General features: G+C 42.8%; 1 protein-coding gene across 7 annotated transcripts in view; it reads left to right on the top strand.

Annotated features, from left to right (window-relative positions):
- Positions 1 to 337: 337 nt before the first annotated feature.
- LOC311102807 (lysine-specific histone demethylase 1A) overlaps positions 338 to 21,657 on the top strand; it is a 34,907-nt gene continuing 13,587 nt past the window's right edge. The window contains exons 1-15 of one of the 7 annotated variants that reach the window (XM_084144225.1): positions 338 to 414; positions 1,295 to 1,346; positions 1,953 to 2,252; positions 2,510 to 2,681; positions 2,798 to 2,931; positions 3,034 to 3,205; positions 10,047 to 10,153; positions 10,452 to 10,533; positions 13,512 to 13,606; positions 14,606 to 14,623; positions 15,008 to 15,150; positions 15,311 to 15,401; positions 15,548 to 15,682; positions 18,592 to 18,665; positions 18,899 to 19,010. In XM_084144225.1, the coding sequence (XP_084000351.1) occupies positions 1,302 to 1,346; positions 1,953 to 2,252; positions 2,510 to 2,681; positions 2,798 to 2,931; positions 3,034 to 3,205; positions 10,047 to 10,153; positions 10,452 to 10,533; positions 13,512 to 13,606; positions 14,606 to 14,623; positions 15,008 to 15,150; positions 15,311 to 15,401; positions 15,548 to 15,682; positions 18,592 to 18,665; positions 18,899 to 19,010 (1,680 nt within the window). In that variant the 5' untranslated portion in view covers positions 338 to 414; positions 1,295 to 1,301. The remainder of the gene's footprint in view (positions 415 to 1,294; positions 1,347 to 1,952; positions 2,253 to 2,509; positions 2,682 to 2,797; positions 2,932 to 3,033; positions 3,206 to 10,046; positions 10,154 to 10,451; positions 10,534 to 13,511; positions 13,607 to 14,605; positions 14,624 to 15,007; positions 15,151 to 15,310; positions 15,402 to 15,547; positions 15,683 to 18,591; positions 18,666 to 18,898; positions 19,011 to 21,657) is intronic. The other 6 variants (XM_084144226.1, XM_084144228.1, XM_084144227.1 and 3 more) reach the window with 6 other exon arrangements.

Raw genomic sequence — 21,657 nt, 5'->3', positions numbered from 1 at the left:
ACAACATCCTTTTCCATAAAATATATTCGAATTTTCAAACTAGTTTTCATTGAGAAGGCAGTTAAAGCGTGTTTATCTAAATCGATCACTTTTGAATGTGAAACCACAGAATACTACTCATTACTCTACGTGCTTAACCTACGTCACTTTGGTTTAGTCGATTTTGGCTCACGCCCGGGAGGCAGCCCGGTTCGAAAACGAATGCTATCAACGCTAACACGCTTCACAAGGGTAGAGCCGGGGCGTTAATCGAATCCCCTCCTTGATTATTGACAATATCCATAACCAATCGTTGCGTTCACGAGCTCACAGACGTCCCAATAGCATGATGGTGAGAGGCGGGTCATATATTTCAACAAGAGGACGAGTTGGGAATTGTCTTTGTGTTGACACATTGATTGCGGCGATCTAGAGGTACAATTATAATTGTATGCATATAGTTATGTTTTACTCTTCAACTCACGGCCCCAATATTGGCTGCATAGTGAAATGCGATTTTATGTTATAGCGTAGCTACTAACGTGATTGGAGTGCAATGTTTTCACTGGTAGTTGCTAGCTAGTACACACAGACACTTAGTGCCTGCTGAGTGAGACTCGTTGTTAGCCTGCTAGCTAAGGTAGTTAAACTGATGAGCCCGTGAACCCGGTGTAGGTAGTACAACAGGAATAATATACTAGTCAGACAACACACACACATGGCGCTGATCATCGACCTTGTTAAGTCAGAGAAGTAAAGTTAGCTAACTAGGTTGTAACGATGTCAGAGGGTTTTATAATATAGCTAGCTAGCTAAGTTAGCTATGGTTTAGCCAGGTAGATGACTAGCTTGTTAGCTCCACCAACTGGCTTACTGCTGTCCGACATGTTTTCTTACGAAACCATCGAAAAGGCGATTGATACGAACCAAGTATATAGTTGGCCTAGATACTAACGGTTACTCTCCACATATTTGAAATACAATTGCAAAAAATGTAGTAACTAGTTAGAAATCGCTAGTTAACTGATAGCTATGTAGCTAGCTCGTTATTCATTACTAATTCTTAGTTTCCTACTCAGCCAATAAACCAGGTTCGTATTCATTACGCCGATTCTGTTGCAACACTTTTCTCAAACGAAACGGGGCGGGTCCTACCTGAATTTGTCCAATAGAAACTCGTTTTAGTAGCAAAACATTTTGTTTTGCAACTGTTTCGACTAATGATTACACCCCAGGATTGATTGTCTAGCTGCCTGGCTAGTTGGACATTGCTGTTGTTCATGACCATATTTCTGATTCTGTCTTTATTTCTTAGTGTTTGAATGGATATTACCAGGTCCACGGAGAAATGGGTAAAGCAAGACAAGGTTATTGTGGAGCCCTCTTACATTTGTCATCGTGCACATCAACGCATCTAGTTGGTGCACTTCTTATGCATCCTCAATTTTAAGTCTAGCTAGGTTCGCTACTGGCAGGTGCATTTAAAGCTTCAACAATAGAAATTATAGAAATGTATTTAGTTAGCTGGAGTTGTTAGAACTCTTTACCATATTTTGACATCATGATATGGAATATTATCCATATAGAAAATGAGAGAGAGTGCATTAATTGGACAAAGAAGGTTATGAAACCTGAAATACATAAACATTCAGTTTGTCTCTAGGAAATAAATGGTTGTTGAGCTGGTAAACCAGCTACGATATTTCTCTAAACTACAATTTTCTCTATACTATACAACTGGTGTTTCTTAGCTATGTTGATAATATTTTTTCCTGGCCATTGTAAAAAATGTTTTGTCTCTTCATGAACAGCAATTCAGTATGGAACGTTATAGCCTTTTATTATTTTTGACCACAATGGATCAACGTTGTGAACAAAAACAAACTCTGGCCATCCTGGAGTATTATATCACAGACAACTCTAGAGCAGCGAATGGATTTGGCTCATGTCAATTTTCGTTTTCCTTTTTCAAGGAGAGGCCTCTGTCTTCCTCCATGATGCTGTCGAGTAAGAAGTCAGACGCAGGTTCCTCTTCCTCCGCCTCTTCCACCTCCTTGGCGCCAGGGGGAGCTGAGCGGTCCCTTGAGGCCCAGTCTCCTGCCCAGGCGGGGGCCCCTCCCTTGGCCCCGGGTGCCGTGGAGATCAAAAAGAAGGAGCGGGCCTCTCCGAGCGGGGAACCTGGTGGGCCCCCACTGCCCCACCCCCCAGGCCCCGGGGGGGTGGACCCGGACACGGCCGAGGGTCGCAGGACAAGCCGCCGCAAGCGATCAAAAGTAAACAACCTATAATACCTGTCCACCCATCTTAGAGAGAAATAGAATAAGTCACTACAAGCATGTGCCCCCTCCAGCCGTAGACCAAGAGCACATCGAATGACTAACGATATTGAGTTAATACAGTAATCTTGGTATGTCGGTCTAATTAGTGGTGAACAACACCCAGAGCAGTACAGGGAGCTTGACCATTTGCTTCATCTCAGGTGAGCTGGAACATGGTTTTAATGGAGCGTTTATTGTGCCTCTTGTTGCAGGTGGAGTACCGCGAGATGGACGAGAGCCTGGCCAATCTGTCCGAGGACGAATACTACTCTGAGGAGGAGCGCAACGCCAAGGCGGAGAAGGAGCGCAAGCAGGTGATCCCGCCACCGGCGCCGCCCGTGGAGGAGGAGGCGGACAGCGAGCCTGAGGAGCCCTCTGGTGAGTGTGAGTCGGACTGTGCGAAAGTGCGTGCCTGCGAGCGGGAATGTCACATTGGGCAGCGAAAGGTGTGTGTATGTGTCAGGACGGGCGTTGAGGGTGGCGTGTTTGTGGTTTTCCAGGCGTGGAGGGAGCTGCGTTCCAGAGCCGCCTCCCACACGACCGCATGACCTCCCAGGAGGCCGCCTGCTTCCCGGACATCATCAGCGGGCCCCAGCAGATGCAGAAAGTGTTCCTGTACATCCGCAACCGCACGGTGAGAACACACACCTACTTCTTTAACAAGACTTGCTTAGTTCTGAAGAATATTGTACATTTTGGAATTGGGTCTGAAATTGTGGCAAATTATTTGTTTCAGCTCCAACTTTGGCTTGATAACCCGAAAATCCAGCTAACCTTCGAAGCCACAGCACAACAGTTTGAAGCGCCATACAACAGTGATACAGTGCTGGTGCACAGAATACACAGTTACCTGGAGAGACACGGCCTCATCAACTTTGGCATCTACAAGAGAGTCAAGCCTTTACCAAGTGAGTACATTAGCCTTTTACTTTCTGCCTGATATACTATAGTAACTGTATGTACAATGCTTATGCTCACATTTAGATATGGGCATTTCCATGTAAAAAGCCCCAAGAGCAGTTAATAAGAGCATATCAAATTTGGTGTCAAATTAAAGCTGAGTCTATTTTTTATTTATTTTTTAATTAAGGTGTATATACATATTTGAACAATTCATCCTAAAATGTAGGAATAAGCAAAGTCTTTGATTTCTGGTCAAACAGAGGAAAGGGGGTCTTATAAAACAACTAGCAGAAAAAGTCTTAAAAGCTATTAGAAATACATCAAAACACTGTTGAAGTGAAGACCCCTGCCAACTAATATCAACATGTAGTTTTTGCAGAAATAATTTGCCTTCTGTAAGTTTAAGAAATATTACCTAGTGCCTTGTCATTCTGTGACCGAAAACCTTTAAAAGCCCCCATGCAGTCTTTGTAATGATATTTTTTAAAACTCTTCACTATGTCTAATAAATCACTGTGTGTTTATTTAATGAAAATAACTTCTAAATATACAGTACCAGTCAAAAGTTTGGACACACCTACTCATTCAAGGGTTTTTCTTTATTTTTTAAAACTATTTTCTACATTGTAGAATAATAGTGAAGACATCAAAACTATGAAATAACACATGGAATCATGTAGTAACCAAAAAGGTGTTAAACAAATCAAAATATATTTGAGATTCTTCAAAGCAGCCACCCTTTGCCTTGATGACAGCTTTGCACACTATTGGCATTCTCTCAACCAGCTTCATGAGGTAGTCACCTGGAATGCATTTCAATTAACAGGTGTGCCTTGTTAAAAAATAATTTGTGGAATTTCTTTCCTTCTTAATGCGTTTGAGCCAATCAGTTGTGTTGTGACAAGGTAGGAGGGGGTATACAGAAGAAAGCCCTATTTGGTAAAAGACCAAGTCCATATTATGGCAAGAACAGCTCAAATAAGCAAAGAGAAACGACAGTCCATCATTACTTTAAGACATTAAGGTCAGTCAATACGGAACATTTCAAGAACTTTGAAGTTACCTCTGCTGCAGAGGATACATTCATTAGATTTACCAGCCTCAGAAATCGGCAATTAACTGCACCTCAGATTGCAGTCCAAATAAATACTTCACAGAGTTCAAGTAACAGACACATCTCAACATTAACTGTTCAGAGGAGACTGCATGAATCAGGCCTAAAGGACACCAATAATAAGAAGAGACTTGCTTGGGCCAAGAAACACGAGCAATGGACATTAGACCGGTGGAAATCTGTTCTTTGGTCTGATGAGTCCAAATTTGAGAGTTTTGGTTCCAACCGCTGTGTCTTTGTGAGACGCAGAGTAGGTGAACGGATGATCTCTGCATGTTTAGTTCCCACGTGAAGCATGGAGGAGGAGGTGTGGAGATGCTTTGCTGGTGACACTGTCAATTATTTATTTAGAATTCAAGGCACACTTAACCAGCATGGCTACCACAGCATTCTGCAGCGATACGCCATCCCATCTGGTTTGCGCTTAGTGGGACTATAATTTGTTTTTAAACAGGACAATGACCCAAAACACACCTCCAGGCTGTGTAAGAGCTATTTGACCAAGAAGGAGAGTGATGGAGTGCTGCATAAGATTACTTGGTGTTAGCAGGTTTTCAGTCCTTCATGGCGTAGTGTGTTACCAATTGTTTTCTTTGTGATTATGGTCCCAGCTGCCTTGAGATCATTGACAAGATCCTCCCGTGTAGTTCTGGGCTGATTCCTCACCGTTCTCATGATCATTGCAACTCCACAAGGTGAGATCTTGCATGGAGCCCCAGGCCGAGGGAGATTGACAATTATTTTGTGTTTCTTCCATTTGCGAATAATCGCACCAACTGTTGTCACCTTCTCACCAAGCTGCTTGGCGATGGTCTTGTAGCCCATTCCAGCCTTGTGTAGGTCTACAATCTTGTCCCTGACATCCTTGGAGAGCTCTTTGGTCTTGGCCATGGTGGAGAGTTTGGAATCTGATTGATTGATTGCTTCTGTGGACAGGTGTCTTTTATACAGGTAACAAACTGAGATTAGGAACACTCCCTTTAAGAGTGTGCTCCTAATCTCAGCTCGTTACCTGTATAAAAGAAACCTGGGAGCCAGAAATCTTTCTGATTGAGACGGGGTCAAATACTTATTTCCCTAATTAAAATGCAAATCAATGTATAAAATTTTTGACATGCGTTTTTCTGGATTTTTTTGTTATTCTGTCTCTCACTGTTCAAATAAACCTACCATTAAAATTATAGACTGATCATTTCTTTGTCAGTGGGCAAACATACAAAATCAGCAGGGGATCAAATACTTTTTTTCCCTCACTGAAGAAAATAGTTAAAATAAAGAAAAACCCTTGAATGAGTAGGTGTGTCCAAACTTTTGACTGGTACTGTATTTGTTGTAATTTATTTCCCTGATCCTCCTTTGGGCCTTGAAATGCTCAATCTGACCGTGCGGCCGTTAGGAAACAAATTTGAATCATCAGTCATTGGTCTATTATAATCAGATCACATTGTGATGTCATGATGTGGGACAAAAGTTCCATCCCACCTGAACAGGCTGAAATTGCAGGCTTTTTCCCCAAAACAATTCTTACACAAAAAGGGCATTATCATAATGTTATTATTTTGACCTCGTGGTGTGGAAATATAATTAAAAAACAAACAGGAAATAGCATTTAACTGCACTGCCCCATTAAGATATTTTCACATTTCTCTCCCTCGTGAGGGAGGAGAATGAAAGTTCATAGAAGTAACAAGTAAAGGTAGACCTACCAATTATTTAGTGTTTTTACTGATATCAATTTGGTTTATGATTTATTATTGATTAAAACCAAATTGGTAACAGAATGAAGAAATCATGAGTAATACAATGACTGCATCTGAATTGGCTACAATGGGAATCCATAGTAGTCACAAACCACATTTGGGTCACCTGCTACTGTCCTGCCTTCCACTGGCATACTGTTATGTTCAGCTAAAAATTGTTTTCTTTTTCTTTCTGTTGCGTGGTGGTCAAAGCAAGAGTGTGAAAACAGCCTGGACAACCCGTCCCCCCCCCCCCTCTCTCTCTCTCTCTCTCTTTGTCGCTCTCTCCAGTTAATGTCACCTCTCCCGGCTCTTACTGACGCCTACCCATGAGCTCCCTCTCTTTCCATTGACTGTAATCATCCCTCTCCCCCACTGTGCACCGGACGTCCATGGACGTTGAAAAGTAGTTGGCATTTGGTCAGTCCAAATCTGAACCAATCATAGACGTCTGTTTCACAAGTTTGGACAGCACAGTAAATTTAAAGTGGAGTAGAGTATAGGTCAGTAAAATACAGTACTGTACTGGACAGTAGAGTAAAGTACAGTATAATTTACTGTGCTGTACTGAACTCTACTGTGCTTTAATGTGATGTCCAAACTTGTGAAACAAAGGTGTCTATGATTGGTACAGAGTTTTTCCGGACAAACCAAATTTGGTCTTGTTTGGGGGCCGAGCTCATTAGAATAATAGCCAATGTGTAGAATAATACCCTAACATGCAAAGGAGGATATTACATTTGTCTACCTCTGTTGCCCTATTCAGGATACATCATAATGAAGAGAATGATATTCAAATGTATGCATTTTTGTATAGAACAGATCAGGGACACATGATGTCATTCTGTTACCAGTTGTTAATCCACTTCACTTACTGTAGTTCAGTAACCTAAATAGATTTGTTCAAACTCAAGGTGTCTTATCATAGCTGACACCCCACTCTTTCTGCAGACATAATTGAATCTTAATTTGTAGTAGATATTTACGAGCTTTTGGAGAATGTGGTCACATAAAAAACGGAGGGAGATTTTTACCGTCATTCTGTTACCAAACTTTACATCTGCACTGTTCTTTGAGTAAATGTATTTTTGTAAAATCGTATGTGGAAATTGTTAAAAGTAGTCCTTGTGCATAGAGTTGTATGGTTTGTTTTTTCAATAGTTTTTTGGGGCATACATTTTAAAGTGAAAAATCGGAGTCTCAGCGTCATTCTGTTACTGTGGAATTGCCCATACAGTTGAAGTCTGAAGTTTATATACACCTTAGCCAAATACATTTCAACTCAGTTTTTCACAATTCCTGACATTTAATCCTAGTAAAAATTCCCTCTTTTAGGTCAGTTAGGAGCACAAATGTATTTTAAAAATGTGAAATGTCAGAATAATAGTAGAGAGAATTATTTATTTCAGCTTTTATTTCTTTCATCACATTCCCAGTGGGTCAAAAGTTTACATACACTAAATTAGTATTTGGTAGCATTGCCTTTAAATTGTTTAACTTGGGTCAAACGTTTCAGGTAGCCTTCCACAAGCTTCCCACAATAAGTTGGGAGACTTTTGGCCCATTCCTCCTGACAGAGCTGGTGTAGCTGTGTCAGGTTTGTAGGCCTACTTGCTCGCACACGCTTTTTCAGTTATGCCCACAAATGTTCTATAGGATTGAGGTCAGGGATTTGTGATGGCCACTCCAATACCTTGACTTTGTTGTCCTTAAGCCATTTTGCCACAACTTTGGAAGTATGCTTGGGGTCATTGTCCATTTGGAAGACCCATTTGCGACCAAGCTTTAACTTCCTGACTGATGTCTTGAGATGTTGCTTCAATATATCCACATAATTTTCCTTCCTCATGATGCCATTTATTTTGAAGTGCACCAGTCCCTCCTGCAGCAAAGCACCCCCACAGCATGATGCTGCCACCCCCATGCTTCACGGTTGGGATGGTGTTCTTCGGCTTGCAAGCCACCCCCTTTTTCCTCCAAACATAACGATGGTCATTATGGCCAAACAGTTCTATTTTTGTTTCATCAGACCAGAGGACATCTCTCCAAAAAGTAAGATATTTGTCCCCATGTGCAGTTGCAGACCGTAGTCTGGCTTTTTTATGGTGGTTTTGGAGCAGTGGCTTCTTCCTTGCTGAGCAGCCTTTCAGGTTATGTCGATATAGGACTAGTTTTATTGTGGATATAGATACTTTTGTACCTGTTTCCTCCAGCATCTTCACAAGGTCCTTTGCTGTTGTTCTGGTATTGATTTGCACTTTTCGCATCAAAGTACGTTAATCTCTTGGAGACAGAACGCGTCTCCTTCCTGAGAGGTATGACGGCTACGTGATCCCATGGTGTTTATACTTGCGTACTATTGTTTGTACAGATGAACGTGGTACCTTCAGGCGTATGGAAATTGCTCCCAAGGATGAACCAGACTTGTGGAGGTCTACAATTATTTTTCTGTGGTCTTGACTGATTTCTTTTGATTTTCCCATGATGTCAAGCAAAGAGGCACTGAGTTTGAAGGTAGGCCTTGAAATACATCCACAGGTACACCTCCAATTTACTCAGATTATGTCAATTAGCCTATCAGAAGCTTCTAACGCCATGACATCATTTTCTGGAATTTTCCAAGCTGTTTAAAGGCACAGTCAAATTAGTGTATGTAAACTTCCGACCCACTGGAATTGTGATACAGTGAATTATAAGTGAAATAATCTGACTTTAAACAATTGTTGGAAAAATTACTTGTCATGCACAAAGTAAATGTCCTAACCGACTTGCCAAAACTATAGTTTGTTAATGATACATTTGTGGAGTGTTTGAAAAACGAGTTTTAATGACTCCAACCTAAGTGTATGTAAACTTCTGACTTCTTCAACTGTATAAGCAAGGTTAACACACACCACTTGTATGCGTATACAGGTATTTGCAAAGCTACCGGTAATTTACCAAAGTTTTACGAATCTTTGGTAATTAACAGGTAATCTATGGCAATCCTATGGTAACTTTGATAATAAACTCAGCAAAAAAAGAAACGTCCATTTTTCAGGACCCTGTCTTTCAAAGATAATAAAAAAAAGATTTTAAAAAAAAAAAGTTGAAAAAAAAATTGTAAAGTGGTTATCCCACTGGCTATAGGGTGAATGCACCAGCTTGTAAGTCGCTCTGGATAAGAGCGTCTGCTAAATGACGTAAATGTAATGTAAAAATCCAAATAACTTCACAGATCTTCATTGTAAAGGGTGTAAACACTGTTTCCCATGCTTGTTCAATGAACCCTAAACAATTAATGAACATGCACCTGTGGAACGGTCGTTAAGACACTAACAGCTTACAGGCAGTAGGCAAGTAAGGTCACAGTTATGAAAACTTAGGACACTAAAGAGGCCTTTCTACTGACTCTGAAAAACACCAAAATAAAGATGCCCAGGGTCCCTGCTCATCTGCGTCAACGTGCCTTAGGCATGCTGCAAGGAGGCATGAGGACAGCAGAGGTGGCCAGGGCAATAAATTGCAATGTCCGTACTGTGAGACGCCTAAGACGGTGCTACAGGGAGACAGGACGGACAGCTGATCGTCCTCGCAGTGGCAGACCACGTGTAACAACGCCTGCACAGGATCGGTACATCCGAACATCAAACCTGCGGGACAGGTACAGGATGGCAACAACAACTTCCCGAGTTACACCAGGAACGCACAATTCCTCGATCAGTGCTCAGACTGTCCGCAATAGGCTGAGAGAGGCTGGACTGAGGGCTTGTAGGCCTGTTGTAAGGCAGGTCCGCACCAGACATCACCGGCAACAACGTCGCCTATGGGCACAAACCCACCGTCGCTGGACCAGACAGGACTGGCAAAAAGTGCTCTTCACTGACGAGTCGTGGTTTTGTCTCACCAGGGTTGATGGTCGGATTTGCGTTACACCAAGGCCAATTTGATCAATTTGTCAAAATAACTGGTTATGTGATTGTTAACCACTCTGCTTCCCCTGTGTCCCTGCAGCAAAGAAGACAGGCAAGGTGATCATCATCGGAGGGGGTGTGTCTGGGCTGGCGGCCGCGCGGCAGCTGCAGAGCTTCGGCATGGATGTGACCGTACTGGAGGCCAGGGTGGGTCAATAGCACATCACACATCAATACGTCCCCCCCCCAAAAAGAGGGTCATGTTCATTGGGGCACACCGTAGCAAAACATTTTGCAATGGAAAACAAACCTATTTTTCTTATTGGACAAGCTCAGAAAGGTCATCTGTTTTCTTCCATTTTGTGCCAATTTAACACAACCTACATCTACCCTTCAGCTAATACAGTGATACTGACCAGTAATGCAACATGTTCTGCCTTGTGGAACAGCTGATGGTTAGGGTTTTCCTCTTCACTGTGGTCATTTGGTTATTGTCTCCTCTCAGGACCGTGTTGGGGGGAGAGTGGCCACGTTCCGGAAGGGCAACTATGTGGCTGATCTGGGGGCCATGGTGGTGACAGGACTGGGTAAGGCATTCAAACATGCATAGACACACACGTACAGCCAGTGCAGGTGGTAATTAACATTACACGGAAGTGAAAATAAATTCCTGTGCCGTCCTGTCAATTTTTTCCCCGAACTCTCTGAAGCCCGCAACAGTTCTATAACCCTGATAACTTTCCTCTCCTGTCCCAATAAAAATCACTTCCATCCCATGCTCATTTTAACACGCCGAAATCAGAAATAACTTCCTCCGTTAGCTGCTCATCTATGTCCCCCGCGCCTTCCCTATGCTGCATCTGCTCCGTTTGCTCTCTGTGTGTGAGTCTGCTCTGTGTGTGTCTGCTCCGTTTGCTGTCTGTGTGTGAGTTTGCTCTCTGCGTGTGAGTGTCCATATCAACGGCTCCACTTGGCTGTTCACGAGACAAGAGAGAGCTAGCTATTTTCTGTTGCCAGCTCAGCTGAAGGGCCTATTATATATATTTTTTTATAGTGATTGAAAACTGAAGAACTTGTTCCTGTTGGAGGGGCAGGGGGGTACAATCATGTCCTTCTAAAACTGCTTATAACACAAAAATAACTAAGTTTAAAATTATTCCTGTACTGCCAGTTCCTGTGGTCTGTTGATCCTCTCCCGAACTTGACTCTAGAATTTCACTCCAGTTCTTGTATGAATCCCGCTGGACCCACAAGACCCACGGGAGTCCTGTTCCCATGTCAACCTCTAATGTACATGATTGAAAGACACTTTGAGCAGTAATTTCAAATGGGCCTCAAACTCCTCTCACCTAGTATCAAGGAACAATTCACTGTGAAAGAAATCCCAATTGACTTTATACCTCTACTGTGAATTGGTCAGTGTTTCTGCTATGACAGCTTCTCACCAGCAGAGGGTGGTGTTGACCATGTAAATTCCAGTCTGGGCCGTATGAAACCAAGTTTCTCAGAGTAGGAGTGCTGATCTAGGATCTGTCCATATACAGTTCTTCATTATGAACTAAAAGGCTAAACTGATCCTAGATCAGCACTTCTACAAAGACACTTTGTGGATACGGGCCCTGATCAATGTAGTCTGAAGAAATCAGACTGGACAGGCAAAACGGTTTATCACTTTTTGTCTTTGTTTCATGAGACTGTAAAAACGACACTTGAATATGGAAACCGTGAGACTCCACAAATGTGTTTCAAATGATACCAAGTTTGGTCATATTCTGCTTGTATCACATTCAGTATACAGTGAGGGGAAAAAAGTATTTGATCCCCTGCTAATTTTGTACGTTTGCCCACTGACAAAGAAATGATCAGTCTATAATTTTAATGGTAGGTTTATTTGAACCGTGTAAGACAGAATAACAACAAAAAAATCCAGAAAAACGCATGTCAGAAATGTTATAAATTGATTTGCATTTTAATGAGGGAAATAAGTATTTGACCCCTCCGCAAAACATGACTTAGTACTTGGTGGCAAAACCCTTGTTGGCAATCACAGAGGTCAGACGTTTCTTGTAGTTGGCCACCAGGTTTGCACACATCTCAGGAGGGATTTTGTCTCACTCCTCTTTGCAGATCTTCTCCACATCATTAAGATTTTGAGGCTGACGTTTGGCAACTCAAACCTTCAGCTCCCTCCACAGATATTCTATGGGATTAAGGTCTGGAGACTGGCTAGGCCACTCCAGGACCTTAATGTGCTTCTTCTTGAGCCACTCCTTTGTTGCCTTGGCCATACGTTTTGGGTCATTGTCATGCTGGAATACCCATCCACGACCCATTTCCAATGCCCTGGCTGAGGGAAGGAGGTTCTCACCCAAGATTTGACGGTACAAGGCCCCGTCCATCGTCCCTTTGATGCGGTGAAGTTGTCCTGTCCCCTTAGCAGAAAAACAACCCAAAGCATAATGTTTCCACCTCCATGTTTGACGGTGGGGATGGTGTTCTTGGGGTCATAGGCAGCATTCCTCCTCCTCCAAACACGGCGAGTTGAGTTGATGCCAAAGAGCTCGATTTTGGTCTCATCTCACCACAACACTTTCACCCAGTTCTCCTCTGAATCATTCAGATGTTAATTGGCAAACTTCAGACGGGCTTGTATATGTGGTTTCTTGAGAAGGGGAACCTTGCGGGCGCTGCAGGATTTCAGTCCTTCACGGCATAATGTGTTACCAATTGTTTTCTTGGTGACTATGATCCCAGCTGCCTTGAGATCATTGACAAGATCCTCCCGTGTAGTTCTGGGCTGATTCCTCACCGTTCTCATGATCATTGCAACTCCACGAGGTGAGATCTTGCATGGAGCCCCAGGCCGAGGGAGATTGACAGTTCTTTTGTGTTTCTTCCATTTGCGAATAATCGCACCAACTGTTGTCACCTTCTCACCAAGCTGCTTGGCGATGGTCTTGTAGCTCATTCCAGCCTGTGAAGGTCTACAATCTTCCCTGACATCCTTGGAGAGCTCTTTGGTCTTGGCCATGGTGGAGAGTTTGGAATCTGATTGATTGATTGCTTCTGTGGACAGGTGTCTTTTATACAGGTAACAAGCTGAGATTAGGAGCACTCCCTTTAAGAGTGTGCTCCTAATCTCAGCTCGTTACCTGTATAAAAGACACCTGGGAGCCAGGAATCTTTCTGAATGAGAGGGGATCAAATACTTATTTCCCTCATTAAAATGCAAATCAATTTATAACATTTTTGACATGCGTTTTTCTGGATTTTGTTGTTGTTATTCTGTCTCTCACTGTTCAAATAAACCTACCATTAAAATGTTAGACTGATCATGTCTTTGTCAGTGGGCAAACGTACAAAATCAGCAGGGGATCAAATACTTTTTTCCCTCACTGTATGTGCCCCCAAAAAATTACATCATCTATCCATCATCAAGTTAACAGCCAGGCAGTTAAACAATGACATTAGTTGTAACATTGTTATCTAATATAGGCTTTGTGATGTTGTAGGCATAGAACTGGCTGTAGGCCTATATCCTGATGTTCCATCTGGTGTGTTCTAGGAGGAAATCCCATGGCGGTGGTCAGCAAGCAGGTCAACATGGAGCTCGCCAAGATCAAACAGAAGTGCCCTCTGTATGAAGCCAACGGTCAAGCTGTGAGTGTTGCATCACTAGCTAGCTATTTGGGTCACTTAGTTTAGGCCACACGCTCCATATATGCCAATGCACTGCAGTAGAGTGAAATGCTTGTAGAACATTATAACAAAATGAATTGTCGTATTACATTGGCGTTTTGGTGTCTCGTGCGAGCATGTTCGACTTTGAAGTGTCTGCTAACCAGAAACGTAACCTACTACCATTGTAGCGTACTACTGTATACAGAAATATTTTATTCCTGTTCCCCCAATGTTAACTCTCTTCATTTGTTATTTACCTCTTGTGCTGAAGATGTTTAGATTTCATCCAGCACACCACTATGTGCTGTGTTAGCAGGGCCCTTCGCTTTGTTCGCAGGGCTGCTTGTTTCCGCGGAACGCAAGCTAAACGCAGGGTGGATTCAGTTAACCACTTTGCAGGGTGGATTCAGTTAGCCGCTTAACCTAGCGTGTCATCAACAGCAGCTCTGCCCTCTCTGGGTTGAGACCTTCCTAATGTAATACCGTTAGACTGGAAATAAACAGCAGTGTTCTCTTCAAACTATTATTTTCTCCCTCTCTGTCAAGCAGCGGTAGGATGTTTGGGGTTATTTTCAGGCCAGGGTCGTATTCATTAGGGCAAAACATTGCAAAATGTTTATCAACGGAAAACGAAAATGAGCACTGATTTCCTTTTCTGCAGGGGAAGCTAATTAAGTGTCCTTTTTCAAGTGTGTTTAAACCTGGTTAACATTAAAGGAAAGAGTCACACATTTTGAATCATATGACACAAAACTCATCATACCGGCTGTATTTCTGTCTGCTAGAACGGTGAATAGCTCAGAAATAGACGAAAACATGAAATGACCCCGGGAATCGAGAGAACAACATTGCTCAGAGATGCACAAATACAATATAACATAAAACATGGGTGAATCTTTCCTTTAAGTTTGTTTATCTAATTTGTTCATGCTCTCCCCTCTTGACCCCTCCCGTGTATCATCTGGTGGACTTCTAAAGGGTGAACGATGCACAAGCGTATGTATTGTTTTCTGATTGTTTTACCACATGATAACATTGTTCACCTATTGTTAATAATTAATGTTGAATGCGCTGTCAGTACACATTGAACCGTAATAGAACTGGGTCTGTCCTTGAGTGTCTTGAAAGGCGCCTGTCTGTCTAAGGGTTAATTGGCTGTAGAAGGCTTGTAGTCAGCAATAGTTTTCTTTTTCACTTTTTTTCAAGAGGTATACTTCTCTTGATCAATTTCTAATGGTAGAGGAAGCGATTCCTTTCTAAATTGGATTGCTCTTCCTTATGACTGCATGTTCATGAATCACATAAAATGCTATAATCAAATTGTTCATTATTAATATGAAATGCTATAATCCTAATGTTCGTTGTTGATCTAATCATCAGGTGCCCAAGGAGAAGGATGAGATGGTGGAGCAGGAGTTTAACCGTCTGCTGGAGGCGACCTCTTACCTCAGCCACCAGCTGGACTTTAACTTCCTCAACAACAAGCCTGTGTCCCTGGGACAGGCCCTGGAGGTGGTCATTCAGTAAGTGTTTGGCCCTTTGGCCAGGCATATGCAGGGCTTGGCAACTTGCACAAATTCTGTGACGATGGTTGTATTTAGTTTTTCATAACAAAAATCATCCCTCTTTCTCAACGGCACATATACATTCTTAGGTGTTCTTTTGACTGATAACTTCCAATAGGTTGCAGGAGAAACATGTGAAAGATGAGCAGATAGAGCACTGGAAGAAGATAGTTAAGACCCAAGAGGATCTCAAGGAGCTGTTGAACAAGGTGACCATGAGTTCCACTGTATCTGAGGTCAAAAGAACAACAAAAGTCGCTTTTGTGTATATGCTTGTACTCTTTCCCTCCTTGAATCTGTTTTCTCCTCCTATGTCTATCTACCTTTCTCTCTTCCCCCTCCCTCATTCTCTCAGATGGTGGGTACCAAGGAGAGGGTCAAGGAGCTTCATCAGCAGCACAAGGAGGCCAGCGAGGTCAAGCCCCCCAGAGACATCACCGCCGAGTTCCTGGTCAAGAGCAAGCACCGTGACCTCACTGCACTCTGCAAGGTGAGACCACAAGTCAACCACTCATGCTCTGTCAAAAATACAACAGATTTTATAGGGCCCTACTTGTTCCATACAAATAGCTTCAAGCTGCAAGCAGTTAATGGCACATTACTTTGATTACTTTCCCTTTTGCTTATTTGTTTTTCCAAAACAAACTTAATTCCTGTGCGGTGTGGTACTTCCTCCAGACTCACACACAACGTGGATAAGCCATACATTTAACAGCTGAAGTCATTAGCTGGACCATCACCTATTTCTAGCCTCCAGACACAATTTGATTCAATTAAAGGTGTTCTCAACTTATGTGTTTTCAATCGCACCAGTTTTGAACCATTTTCGGGTGATTATCAGAGTATGTTTTCCAGGGCCTAAAATTAACACCCGCCACTTGCCAAATGCGGGTAGATTTTGGCATTGGCGGGTGGTCAGGGCTCCACAGTGCGAGCATTTCACTTGCATTTGTGAATAAAAGTAGTCAAGTATGATCACATTTATAGTGAATTAAATAGTAGCTGTTTTCAAAGTATTTATGCCATTTTGTTTCATAGCTGGTAAATTAATTTCATAAAGTCAAAGAACTACAAATCCTATATAGCCTATTCCACCTCGCACTGCAACACTGCTTGGCTTGGGGCTGTGCGCACGTGAAGAGCTGGGTGAAACATTCATTTTTAGAAGCGCTGCGCACAGGCATAAATGTTTGAATAATTTACTTGAAACTATATTCTACTGAAGTGAGACTTTGTCCTTGTGTTTCTTGGCTATTTACATTGTTTTGCTCACAAGCTAGGTTGTTTTTCTATGTTTGAAAGAAGAGAAGATGAAGCTTCTACTAGTCAGACTCACAGGCACATACATGACTCCAGTCGCATTACCACGGTAACCTCCCGCCCTTAAAGGTGCAGCTGAACATTTTTGTCTCGTCTGTGATATTTTGGTTAAAAGATGAAAGTGAAAAAGTTAATTTTTTACCCTGATATTTTCTGTTGACTGGGACTCCCAATAGCAGCTTGACTACCAGAATGGCCTGCAGCTACAGTATGGGCCTAGTCTGTGGACCGCTGTTGATGTCATTTCAATCAACTCATGAGAGAAATGTGTTACTCAACTTTCCAATATAATTGTGGTTGTTTATATAGAAAGTATTTCCTCCATTCAAGTCTTTCCTTCATTTGGGTAAACTAATTGATTAGGGGGAAATATAGAGCTTAATGACTATAGCCGACTTGCTGCGACACTATGAGCTTAGAGGAAACCATGTTAGCGTAGTAAATGGATGGATTGGATTTGGGCCATTAAAGGGATACTTGGGAATTTTGGCAATGAGACCCTTTGTCTATTTCCCCAGAGTCAGATGAACTCGTGGATACGATTTTTATCTCTCTTTTTGCAGTTTGAAAGAAGTTGCTAACTAGTGCTAGCGCAATTGCTAACTAGTGGTCTACTAGCATGCTAGTAAATACTCATAGACTTCCAGTCATTGCGATAACGCTAGTTAGCTTTGGCTTACAAACTACATCTAACTTCCTTCATACTGGACACAGAGACATAAAAATGGTATCCACGAGTTCATCTGACTCTGGGGAAGTAGATTGCCAAAATCCCGAAGTGTCCCTTTAAGCAAAGGAGACAAAAGTGTACTTGAGACCATAGGGGCACATCCTAACTTTCACTTAAGTCTAATTTTCACGTAGTTTCCCATTGATGTCAATGCACGACTAAGTGAAAATTCGACATAAGTAGAAGTAAGGATTTGCCCCATAGAGACAATTTCTTTATGAGCTCTATGTAAACAAGACGGTTTCAGTAGCATGTGTTTGAGTGGTCTAATACTTTGCCTGTGTGTATCACTAAAGGCAGTACAGCCTCATTTCAGCGCAGATAAAGCTCCACCTCAGAAGTGTATTTTCGGGAAGCAAGTTTAAACACAGCTGCTGTCTGAACTCGAGTTGTCTTTCGGTTGACTGCCTCCTGAAAACCACTTCTAAGGCTTGACTCAGCCTGGTCTGTCTGGCTGGAAACGGTGTGCACACACACTGAGAGCGTGTGTTGTACACGTACAGGCTAGAACAGGGTCGGGGAAGCCTTGGGAAGGGGGGTGTGGGGTTTTAATTTTACTTGGACATATTTATTAGGCCGTGTCAATCAACTGGTGGCTGCACGGGTAGGCGATGAAACTGTGGGAAAGCTGGACAGGGTGACTCAGCCCATTAAAGTCACTGGGCTGATGTCCTTCTTACTTTACTTGAAACCTTCTTGTGTGCACAAATAGATGTACTCCAGTGTTTCCCCTTCTATTGCTCAGGTTGGCCCCCATGCCTGAAACCGGTAGACTTCAAATGGTTTCCTGTATGCTCCATTGGCGGCCTTTGCGTCTTGCCAAGAAAAATAAATGCTCTTTCTCTCACGCATGGTGGTTCTCTGTATGTCTCACAGTGTATTTAAAACCTTTTTTATTTACTTTTAGCCCTTTTTCTCCCCAATTTTGTGAAATCCAATTGGTAGTTAGTCTTGTCCCATCGCTGCAACTCCCGTACGGACTCGGGAGAGGAAGGTCGAGAGCCATGCGTCCTCCGAAACACTGTTTCTTGACACACTGCTCGCTTAACCCAGAAGCCAGCCGCACCAATGTGTCGGAGGAAACACTGTACAACTGGCGACCGAAGTCAGCTTGCAAGCGCCCGGTCCGCCACAAGGAGTGGGACAAGGACATCCCGGCCAGCCAAACCCTCCTCTAACCTGGACGACGCTGGGCCAATTGTGCACCGCCTCATGGGTCTCCCGGTCACGGCCGGCTGTGACACAGCCTGGGATCGAACCCGGGTCTGTAGTGACGCCTCAAGCACTGCGCCACTCGGGATGCCCCATGTCTCACAGTGTTACACCCCTTTCTGTCCCCTCTCCTGTAGGAGTATGATGAGCTGGTGGAGTCGCAGGTCAAACTAGAGGAGAAGCTACAGGAACTGGAGGCCAACCCACCCAGGTAACACTTGAACACCTTCGCCCCACTGTAAAGGGCTGCTGTTGTCCTATTCTTTAAGCATGTGGGTGTGTTCTAGCCTGGGTGCCAGTCTGTCTCTGCTCTTTCTTATGGAATTGTCATGCCAATGTTTAGCTTGACAACGGAGTAGGCAAAATACAAACCGATCTGTGACCAGGCTAGATATGCTCGCATCCATCCATACTTTTTTCCACCCTCTGACGATCTCTCCACAGTGACGTGTACCTGTCGTCCCGGGACAGGCAGATCCTTGACTGGCACTTTGCCAACTTGGAATTTGCGAACGCCACGCCCCTCTCTACTCTCTCGCTCAAGCACTGGGACCAGGTACGCTCATACTCACTCATTACTCACTTAGGTCCAGTATGTAGCTTTGTAGTCGACCTGACCAAATTCACATAGAATGTGAGTTATAGATCTGTCATCCTCAATGAAAACCAGTCTGATAAGCAGTATATCCATTCTATGTGCAATATTGCCATGCTTCTCGTCCTTAAGTTTCGCTTTTGCATCTTACGTTCGGTTTTGTACACCAGCTTCAAACAGCTAAAAATATTATATTTTTGGTTATTGAAAAGATACAGTGCATTCGGAAAGTATTTGGACCCCTTGACTTTTTCCACATTTTGTTACGTTACAGCCTTATTCTAAAATTGATTTTAATTTTAATTTTTTTATCCCTTCATCAATCTACACAGAATGCACCATAATGACAAAGCAAAAACAGTTGAACATTTTGCTATTTTATATATATTTTTTTACTGAAATATCACATTTACATAAGTATTCAGACCCTTTACTCAGTACTTTGTTGAATAACGTTTGGCAGCAATTACAGCCTTGAGTCTTTTTCTTATTTATTCTTTTTAATTTTTTTTTAGTCATTTAGCAGACGCTCTTATCCAGAGCGACTTACAGTTAGTGAATACATATTTTTTTATGCTGGCCCCCCGTGGGAATTGAACCCACAACCCTGGCGTTGCAAACACCATGCTCTTCTTGGGTATGACGCTATAAGCTCGGCACACCTGTATTTGGGGAGTTTCTCCAATTCTTCTCTGCAGATCCTCTCAAGCTCTGTCAGGTTGGATGGGGAGCGTTGCTGCACAGCTATTTTCAGGTCTCTCCAGAGGTGTTTGATCGGGTTCAAGTCCGGACTCTGGCTGGGCCACTCAAGGACATTCAGAGACTTGTCCCGAAGCCACTCCTGCATTGTCTTGGCTGTGTGCTTAGGATCGTTGTCCTGTTGGAAGGTGAACCGTCGCCCCCAGTCAGAGTTCCTGAGCACTCTGGAGCAGGTTTTCATCAAGGATCTCTCTGTTATTTGCTCCGTTCATCTTTCCCTCAATCCTGACTAGTCTCCCAGTCCCTGCCACTGAAAAACATCCCCACAGCATGATGCTGCCACCACCATGCTTCACCGTAGGGATGGTGTCAGGTTTTCTCCAGATGTGAGGCTTGGCATTCAGGCCAAAGACTTCAGTCTTGGTTTCATCAGACCAGAAAAATCTTGTTTCTCATGGTCTGAGAGTCCTTTAGGTGCCTTTTGGCAAACTCCAAGTGGGCTGTCATGTGCCTTTTACTGAGGAGTGGCTTCCGTCTGGCCGCTCTACCAAAAAGGCCTGATTGGTGGAGTGCTGCAGAGATGGTTGTCCTTCTGGAAGGTTCTCCCATCTCCACAGAGGAACTCTGGAGCTCTGTCAGTGACCATCGGGTTCTTGGTCACCTCCCTGACCACAAGTCCCTTCTCCCCCGATTGCTCAGTTTGGCTGGGCGGCCAGCTCTAGGAAGAGTCTTGGTGGTTCCAAACTTCTTCCATTTAAGAATGATGGAGGCCACTGGGTTCTTGGGAACCTTCAATACTGCAGAAAATTTTTGGTACCCTTCCCCAGATCTGTGCCTCGACATAATCCTGTCTCGGAGCTCTACGGACAATTCCTTTCGACCTCATGGCTTGGTTTTTGCTCAGACATGCACTGTCAACTGTGGGACCTTATATAGACAGATGTTTGCCTTTTCAAATCATGTCCAATCAATTGAATTTACCACAGGTGGACTCCAATCAAGTTGTAGATCAATGGAAAGAATGCACCTGAGCTCAATTTCGAGTCTCGTAGCAAAGGTCTGAATACTTATGTAAATAAGGTATGTTTTTATTTTAAATAAATTAGCAAAAATGTCAACTGTTTTCGCTTTGTTATTATGGGGTATTGTGTATAGATTGATGAGAAAAATAATATTTAATAAATTTTAGAATATGGCTGTTACGTCACAAAATGTGAAAAAGGGAACCTTTCTGAATACTTTCCGAATGCACTGTATTTCACAACGGTTTAGATTGTACAATGACTCTCCACACTATACAGTGCTGGTTTTGTCACATAAACTGAAATTAGGCAAACATGATAGAATTTTAGCAAACAGGTAATGGTAGATCGATTTGTATATATTGCTGACGTTCATGGAATTTTGGATGACGGTTATTTTGTCAGGCAAATGACCACGATTACCATAATAACCATTTGAATAGCAAAAAAAAAAGATCAACATTTTCTCCTCTCCTCCTGACTGCATGTGCAGAAACATGATGTTTACTGTTTAGCCAAGCTGACAGCTAGCAGAGGGAATAGCTAGCTGGAGTGACATTTCTCTATCAAGTCACAGTGTGCCCTGTTTTTGGAAAGCCATTGGGTGCATGTAATTCATGATACTCGTTTGCTACAACACATTGCTGAATCAAGGGGCAGCAAAGTTTCATCACGTTGTGAGGAGTCCAGGTTACCGCTGAAACGGACTCAACTGCACTTGTGTTTTTGAATGCCTGGCTGTCTTCAGTAAGCTGAAAAATTCAAAACACAAAATTCTAAAACTGGCTTTTGTCTCCTCTCGTTTCTCCTGATATCGGTTGTTAGATTTGAACCAGGCTTACTTTTACTTTACTGCTTTTCAAATCATATCAAATTGCATTTGTCAC

This window comes from Coregonus lavaretus (assembly GCF_964263955.1).
Source record: "Coregonus lavaretus genome assembly, chromosome: 27".
Classification (NCBI taxonomy): Eukaryota; Metazoa; Chordata; class Actinopteri; order Salmoniformes; family Salmonidae; genus Coregonus; species Coregonus lavaretus.
This window is presented reverse-complemented; position numbering and strand designations above follow the sequence as displayed.